Raw genomic sequence first — 8,696 nt, forward strand, 5'->3', positions numbered from 1 at the left:
TCTTTGTGGAAAAGATCAAAATATGTGAATTGGTCAATAAACATGGAAGGATATGGAACTTTTGATAATCATAGTATTATATATATATTTTTTAGTGGAAGTCTTTAGCAAAGCACATTATTATGAATTGGGGGGATGACATTTTCTTGTCCTCCAATTGTACAACATGGTGCTCCTCCAAAGAATAAAGGGGGATGCTCAGTATTGAATCTGAAGCAAAAGAATCAATAGAAGTTGCTGGACAGCTTCTCACGGTGGGGCTGATAAATATCTTATCTGATTACACACTTCAAGAAGCTTTTGTTTATCAGCTATTGCAGATTTGACTGGCACATTTGCCATTTAAGGTATATAAAAAAAGATAATATCATGAGATCTATGTCCAGATTCCATGTTAGATGCTCAACTTCTTGTTCTTTTGAAAAGCATTTTCCACAGGGAAAATAAAATATATGTCAATACTTGCATTGTTTTGATATCAGGTGATGAAACTCCTATGATCATTTAGGAGTTTATTGGGTCTTCATCATGGGATTCCTAGTAGGGATTGATCATCGATGTGTCTTAGCAGAACCAAAGAGTTGCAGTACTGTCATAGGCCCTGGACTTCGTCTGCAACAGTTCAATAGATGTAGCTGCTGAGGCATTATTGAAGAGGGAACTCAGAGTCAACTGCTAGGAATCCACATTCAACCATGAGCCGGTAGGGAAAGCAAGAAAACAGAAAAAAAATAAAAATAAAAGAGGGTAACGACAGTGATCAATCAATTAAGCATATGAAGCAAATACAAAGAATTGGGTAACCAAGATCGAGGCCCCACATACCATTTGGTTCAGCGACCTTGTAACAGTATCATATCACTTGAAAGTTTCTCAAAACTAAAAATGAAAAGGACGCTTCTTCTAATCTAGTTCATATCTATATCCTATCTTCTCTTTCGAAATTTCATAGAAAAGACCAGTTGATGAACATGAAGCAGATACAATGAGCATTTTCTTCATCATTTACCACTTTCCAAGCAACTGCTCTCTCATAGGAGACTGGCCTTCCCATGCTCGACAAGCAGATACCACCTTGAAGACACATAAAACCCTGCTCCAGCAAAACAGAGAGGTTTGAGACCGATATAAGCTAATGGACTCACTTTACTATAAATTTGCAATTATCATAGGTTCCTTAATGTAAGAAGTAAATCACCACTAGTGTTATATCACCTATATACTATGGTAGTAAGACCGAATAATAAGTTAATTAATAGATGTGTAATATTCATGGCCATGAAGATTTGAACTTTTTTTTTTATAAGCCAATATGACATTCATTTAACCGAATATTATACCTGCTGCATTACTTGGGGAAACTCTGCAAATAGGGCCTTTCGTCCATTTTCATCAAAAATTTTCTCCAAACTTATGTCCTGAAGTGCTACCAAGGTTGTTTCAAGCATGTCAAGTCCTGCTTGATTGGCAAATGTAAAAACTGGTAGTGCCTACAAGGTGTAGCACAAATGGAAAGATGAGATAATAAAAAAACAGTAAAAGGGAAGGGGAAATAAAAGCTAACAAACGAGAATCAACAATCTAAGTAACTGAAGCATATAAGCAGCTAGAAAACGGTGAAAAGTGTCATATGTTACTAACATAGATATAACTTGATCCGAAAACAGGATCATTGATTTGGAGAAAAAGCTACAAAATACCTTCAAAGAGCTGCACAGAACTGCATTTGTGTGATGCCAAAGCATTTTCAGAATGGATTCATTTCCTTCATGTTTGAGCAGCTCTACCCCCAGATAGCACCTGTAAAGAGAAACAATCCAAAAATGTTGGTTAACATAAAATATTGACAACTAAGAATTAGGTCCATAATTATGGAAAATGTGATAAAAATGCATAAAATGGTTTTTCCCTGACACACCTATAGCTCTGACAAATCCAACGAGCAAGCGTCTGTGCTTCAGGAGTACCAGGAGGTGTCAGTAAACCAGCATGAGAGCCAAAGCGGGAGGGAGAGAGTGCCAATGCCACCCTTTGAACAGAGGCAATAATACTTCGCACATACTGTCGAGCCATGGTTGCCACATTTTCTTGAAGGTGGATCTCATACAAAAATTGGAATGCTATTGTCATCACAGATTTTGTGCTCCCACAACGACCAGAATTATCAGCAGTTGCTATGTTTCCGGTAGCTCCAACTTCAAGAGTAGAGGCAAGGTCAAGCGTACGATTTGGAGTGGATGCATCCTACATTAGATTTAAATTCAATTACTAGCTAAAATAAAAATTAAAACACCAAAAAAAAAAAAGCAAAATTAGATCATATCATACATGATAAACACTTACCATTCCAGAATCAAGGGGGATGATGCGGAAACCAGAAGGAATAATAGGTGCATCGTCAGAGAATGAGGCATCAATGGGGGCAAAGATAAGTTCAGCACAGGTGCCAACTGCATTCTCATCAACTCCACTGCAAAGCTGAGAGATTCATACAAGGAAAAACATAAATCAATGAGGAAACTAAAGAGATTATAATTATTTGATGCAAGAATGAGAACTAAACATCGAGGGATTCTTGGTGAAAACTTAAGTACCTGCAAGAGGAATATATCACCTGGCATGATCATGTCCTCCCGATAGTGGCTCATATTTTCGAGCTTGATGACCTCCATAAACTACAACAAAAAAGTGATAGCAACTTTTAGGACACTTTTATGGCAATTGATGCCAAGGATTATATTGTAAGTGCCAAAATTCGGCATCAAATTACTTACCTCTTCATGCTCAATTGTGTGAGCTAGAGGAAGAATGACCTGACCCCCAAAACTTCCACCTCGAGACACTGGCAAGTTACGGGGACCAGCTTTGACAGCAGCAGCAGAGTAAGCATCAATACCACTGTCTGCCCACTCTGATCGATGTTCGCGCAAGAATCTGAGAAGTATTGCTGGAGGCACATTCTACAAATAGAATGAAAGCAGAAGCTCATAAAAATGAAACATGTTTGACAAGATTAATGGTCGAAGATGCTGAAAAAGCTATAAGGTGGACTGTTTCAGTTCTGGAGGGTTTTTAAATACTGCAAGAGCTTTTCATATAAGTAGATTCTAAAGAGCCAAGGCCTGTTATGCTATTCTCATTTTAACTGCTATATCTGCAACAATTTTATCTGTTCAGCGAGTCCTCTAAACTAAAGAACCCCATCAGCCTTAATCCATTTTCAGTGCACCTCACCCAACTAAGAGCCAAGATTTCCATGAGTATGTTTCATCCTTTCCTAACCACTAATTCTTTTCCTCTAAAATTTCTTTCTGGATGTTGAGAAATTTTCAAATCATCGATCGACCAGGAAAAAAGAATTGAATGGTCATTATACCATGGAATTGGTATATCCATGATCTAATCTTGAAGCCCTGTGATCACAACATTGTGAAGAAAAAAACAGTTTTATTTTGGTTTCGTATCTCTGGATCTTCCGCTGTAATTGACATACTTGTCACACATTTAGAAACTGACCTGCAATAACATGGATGCTTTGGCACATAGAACTGCATTGCCCATTGAAGGAAATCCATTACTATAAGCAAGATCTATGCCCATCATCTTGCCAGGAGATGAGTTCACAAGGAGGGTAACATCATCAACACCATCACTTTCCAACATAGACCATCCTTCATCGGTAAATCCATTAACAGCCTCATTAAATCCCCTAGACAATAGAATATGTCAGATTGTTATATATCAAGGATCGAACTACTACTGCACATACATTGCAAATTGTAAAGAGTTAATAAATGAACATACCTGCTCAATTTCTGACTAAGTGCACGTAGAGCTGCAGGTCTTCTCCCCCAACCAGTTACATTTGGCTGAGATATTTCTTGAGAAATCTGCCTCAAATGGCGCAAAGCCTGCACAAATGCCAAGGTTATAAACTTATATCTACCATGAGACAAATAATTGTCTTGGTTTAGCCACCTAACTATTGTTCTGTGCATTATTCTTCGCATAAACTTATATCTACCATGAGACAAATTTTTGGAAAAGCAGTAAGATATAATAACTCAAAGTATAGATAGATGCAAAGAGTAGTCTTACCGCCATTGTTGTCTTCTGAGCAAGTAAAGTTGAGGACTCGTAAAGGGGGCGCAACACTTCAGGAACACTCCTAGGCTACATATAAGCAAGAAAAAAAATGAAGCTGTTGCCTCATGCAGCAAAAGGTCGATGTCTCACGAGGGAAAAAGGGTGATTTACATACCTCCAAATCTATGTGATCAACTATGTGAATGATGGATCCACCGCCTTCACAAGGTCTAATCAGATAACCACTGGGCAGCAATTCTGCTCTCACAAAATTTGCAGCTGGCGGCATACTGGGACCATTCTGAGTGTTGTTAAGGGATCTTTCACATACCTAAACAGCATATCAAAACTATAACAATCAGACAACAAAAACTTTCTGACAACATTAAGGCAAAGGAATAGCAAATACTCCTTGATTAACTTACCACAAGACTACCATCCTCCAAAACAGACGTGTAGCGCAGCAACCAGAAGTCACGAGCTGGTGCCAATGTTGTTGGCGCATAGAGCTAAAAGAAGGCAACCAAATTTTAAACTTTTACCATAAGCAATTGCACCATTAATTCCAAACCTTAGTTGCAAATTAAAAGGAAAAAATGGTGGCCTACTTGCATATAAAGCAGTTCAATGGTCCCACCATTTCCAGTGGACAACACGTTTATAACATCCACAGCTCGGCAATCACGGAACCATGAAGGCCGATCTTTAAGGATTTCAGCGACCTATAGAAATAAATAAATAAAATAAATAAAAAAATCAGTCAATTCTTCAACAAATTTGAACCAAGAAATGTCCTCTCACCCGAAAGCAAAAATGAACTTACTCTTGTAGGAGCTAATCCCACAAGTCCGAATGCACGTGCTGCCACTCCAGTGCAACCATGAGAAATAGCAACGATTCCAATGGAATCCGGACCAGGCTGCATAGATAAAAATGATATTAGTAGCATGTAAAAATGGCAGGCATTCAGGACTACCATTCAAGAAAACAGCAAGTTTCAAAGACACTAATAGGATTACTATTTAATTCATCAAATTATGTTTTTCTCTATAGAGGAAAAAAAAAGGTTTAAGAATTTCATATTAAGACAAAGGCATGTTTGGAGTAACCAAGGCAAGATCTTTCTGGATGATGTTTCAAGACAAAAACAGCATGCTATTACCTACTTATTATGGGTTCACATTTTCGCCTTTATTAGTATCAATTAATCAATTGTTAACAATCCACAGATAAAAAAAGTTTTCCAGAACAGATCTTTTGAAACCATTATGTTTTCCTGAAATTATAAGAATTGATTAAAAATAAAAAGTTTTAAAAAATATGGGAAACAGAAAAATACTATTAACTATATTAGAGAAAGTGGGATAGTGGGCTTGTCCTGGATATTGCATAACAAATATGGGTTTGTTCGTTTGGATGTTGCTTAGGAGATTAGCAAGATTTTGTATTTTATTATAGATATTCTCGACAATGACAAAGATTAATAATGGAGTATAGTTTAATAGTGAGTAGTAAAGAATAAAAGAATAACGACACAAGAGAGAGAGGGAGAGAGAGCAGTAACCTTCATCCCAGGCATTTGGACCCACTCGACAGCAGTTCCAGTGGCCTTTGAGAGAAACTCTGTGAAAGTTTCCTCTGCAATGGACAAAAGTCTGGAAAGCATACAAAGCACAAGGCGCATAAGCATACAGCAACAACCAAAGGTTTAATTTTATAGAGAAACGAAGAAAGAAAGGGACACAACAATGGGAGTGAAACAGCAAAAATTCCCACTAACCCTGCAGGGCTGGCATCCCTTGGAGGATGCTGAGGAGTCAAATGGTGTTGACCACTTGTCACCACTGATTCACAGCTTGTATCTGTGGTAGCTAGGGTCGTCTGCAACACAACCAGTGCAATTAACCCCAATTTCCATAATATCAATAATACTAATAATCCAAATAAAATTATATTATATATGTACAACAGTAAAAGAAACCGGTTCAAATTATGTAAAGGATTGTTATCTTATGCATTAAGGATAGATTGAAAAACTTCATTAATTAGAATTAAGATGAGCTTAATGATTTGATTGTAAAATCTTTTCTTCTTTTGTAAGATATCATGAAACATCAGAGGGAAGATCAAGTTCTTACATTTTGAGTCTGTTGGCGGAAATAGCTGTTTTCATAAACAAGCTGTGAAACTTGCTTTTGTAACCTATCATTCTCCTCCATTAGCAGTTTATTCATAGCTGTCAACTTCCTGTTCACAGCTTGGAGGCGTGATGCCTCTTTCCGTTGTTTTTCTCTACATCTGTGACAATGAAACATAATTTAAAAATCCCAAAGTCAGCCACCACATAAAATTATTAAAAAAAAAAAAAAAAGAAGTTAGTTGTAAATTGTAATATATTAGAAGTCTGGAGTTCTTTCTGACTGAATTAATATTTGTTTGAAGCTAAGATGAAATATATATATATATATATCAAAGCTTGGATATTATATAAATGTACCTGCGATTTTGGAACCAAACTTTGATCTGTTTGGGCTCGATGTTGGAGAGAATGGGGCACTCACGAATGAGCTGTTGGCGACGCATGGAGCTAGGCTTAGGACACTCATGGTAGAGGCGCTCTAAAGCTTCGACTTGCTCGGGCGTGTACCTCACATACTTGCCGTTATCCATTGCTATCTTGTTCCCTTCTTTGTAGGATGAGGTCACCGCCATCATCACGTCTATATATGATCCCATCAAAACCAACAACAATAATTTTCAATAAAAAAACATTCAAAGCATTCGTTTCAAAAGCATACGTGAAAACATATAGTAAAAAGAACTAATGAAGATTAATTATATGTACCGTTCTCTCTTGGGAGAACTTTGAAAAAACAAACGGATCACCGGCGAGACCTCAAAATCCCATTCAAATTCTCAAAAAGAACAAAACTTGTCTCCTTCTTTGGCAAACGCTTTGCTTTGGGTACTTTAGGTTTGTGTTTTTTTGCTGCGGTTACTGTCTAGAAATGAAGAAAGATCTTTCCTTGGCGAAACCACTGGAACATGTTCAAAATATCAGAAACAACTGTGTTTGTTATTTTTGACGATGATGATGAAGAACAAACCAACTTACTCTCTCTCTCTCTGTCTGGCTGTGGTATTATATATGATATGAAGATGGTTTTTTCAAATAAGGAAAGAGAGAGAGAGGGGTTGAATTGATATTGGGATTGGCCTGTTAGGGAAAGGTGAGGGTGTTACGGTGTTAAAAGGAAAATGCTTGAAAACGAAGAACAGAGATCCCTTAATACCAGACAGAAGAATATCAGATTTTGTTTTTCTTTTCACATCAGAAGTAACTAATAACACTACTGCTTTATTTTCTTTTGCACTCTCGTTTGCTGTCTTTGGTTATCCTTTCCCTATTTCAAAGCCTAGAAGCCCACTTTGTGTAAAATATGCATTAACTGTAGTATATTCGAGGATGGACCTAACAGGATCAACACTCTCAGTTTCAGCGCGTGTCTTCAACATCTTCCTCTTGGACGGAATTGCCCTCCATGTTTCCCTACTACATGCATGCTTAGAAAGTTTTACTTCAATAAGGAATTAAATAAAACAAATCGTCTACTTTCTCACGGTTATAAATTTAACATTTCATTCATCAAATCTTTATTTACTTTCCAAGATTATATCATATCTGAGATTAATATAGATAAAAAAAATTCAAATTAAATTTTGTTTTAAAATATGTTGATATTATGATAAAAATAATTATGAAATAACGTGAGGGTTTAAAAAAATAAAGATATAAAAACCATATACAAAAAGGAATGATGCATGGATTGTGTGAATAAAGAGAACAAAAATTATGGACGTGATTTCCCCATAAGAAATTTATGCCTCAATCTTTTTCTTTCGACAATATAATTTATACTCCTTCCTTTTCATTTTAAATATACTTTTTTGAATGTTTTATAACGAAATCTTTGTATTTCATTTTTAAATATCTTATAATTTTTTTTTAACTTTTTGACAATAAAAAAATATATATATCAATATTATAAAAATTTTGAATTTATAATATTAAATAAATAAAAATCAAAACTTATTTTTTTAATATGCATGAAAATCAAAGAAAAATGCTTAAAAAGGGGAGGGTGGAGTATTAAACATATTTCATTCATCATTTGATCTTCTAGCTAATAGTATTATATAAAATTATAGGTAAGTGCCAAAAAATAAAGAGGAAAATAACAAAGGAAAATTAATATCTACTACTATTACAAGGGTAAATGTTTAGGCTAGTTTTAATTGTTTCCAAGCTTTCAACCAAGTTGCTTGGTTTTAATTGGCATAGTTTACTAGCTAGCACGAGGAAGGGCTTAGTCAACAATAGGACAAGAAGAATTATAATAATTCAATCATTTCTATTCATAAATTCCTTAATAATCTTATAGTCAGATCATAGAGATTTTTATCAGTACGTAACTACAATAATTTTATGATTGAATTTTTAAAAGTTCAATAAAAAATAATAATATATACGATGCTGTGAAAATGTTAAAATATTCTTCCTATACATCAAAATAATTTTATGATTGAATTTTTAAAAATTTAATAAATAA

At 35.5% G+C, this 8,696-nt stretch overlaps 1 protein-coding gene across 2 annotated transcripts; it reads right to left on the reverse strand.

Annotated features, from left to right (window-relative positions):
• Positions 1-539: 539 nt before the first annotated feature.
• On the reverse strand, positions 540-7,492 carry LOC111299311 (homeobox-leucine zipper protein ATHB-8-like). Of its 2 annotated transcripts, XR_016329768.1 has the most exons (20): positions 6,932-7,416; positions 6,584-6,806; positions 6,225-6,384; positions 5,867-5,967; positions 5,651-5,741; positions 4,910-5,005; positions 4,695-4,808; positions 4,512-4,595; positions 4,262-4,417; positions 4,099-4,173; positions 3,805-3,911; positions 3,517-3,709; positions 2,775-2,960; positions 2,595-2,675; positions 2,344-2,478; positions 1,919-2,244; positions 1,701-1,800; positions 1,341-1,490; positions 826-1,093; positions 540-672 (listed from the first exon to the last, which is right to left on the reverse strand). XR_016329768.1 is itself a non-coding variant. In XM_022894424.2 (19 exons), the coding sequence occupies exons 2-19, from the start codon at positions 6,799-6,801 to the stop codon at positions 947-949; spliced, it is 2,520 nt and encodes an 839-aa protein (XP_022750159.2). In that variant the 5' UTR covers positions 6,802-6,806; positions 6,932-7,492; the 3' UTR covers positions 733-946. The 2 variants fall into 2 exon arrangements, 1 of the variants encoding a protein (XP_022750159.2); XM_022894424.2 differs by lacking the exon at positions 540-672 and having other exon boundaries at positions 733-1,093; positions 6,932-7,492.
• Positions 7,493-8,696: the final 1,204 nt, after the last annotated feature.

The sequence above is a fragment of the Durio zibethinus genome, chromosome 18 (assembly GCF_047325235.1).
Source record: "Durio zibethinus cultivar Kanyao isolate XHJ-2024 chromosome 18, ASM4732523v1, whole genome shotgun sequence".
In the NCBI taxonomy this organism is placed as follows: domain Eukaryota; kingdom Viridiplantae; phylum Streptophyta; class Magnoliopsida; order Malvales; family Malvaceae; genus Durio; species Durio zibethinus.

What these genes read in the sequence shown, in the direction of transcription:
- LOC111299311 (XM_022894424.2), bottom strand. Translation starts at nt 6,801, where the DNA reads ATGATGGCGGTGACCTCATCCTACAAAGAAGGGAACAAGATAGCAATG. An exon ending in TCCGCCAACAGACTCAAAAT is followed by an intron (nt 5,968 to 6,224) that starts GTAAGAACTTGA and finishes GTTGTGTTGCAG; the next exon opens with ACGACCCTAGCTACCACAGA. An exon ending in TGGATTTGTCAGAGCTATAG is followed by an intron (nt 1,801 to 1,918) that starts GTGTGTCAGGGA and finishes TTCTCTTTACAG; the next exon opens with GTGCTATCTGGGGGTAGAGC.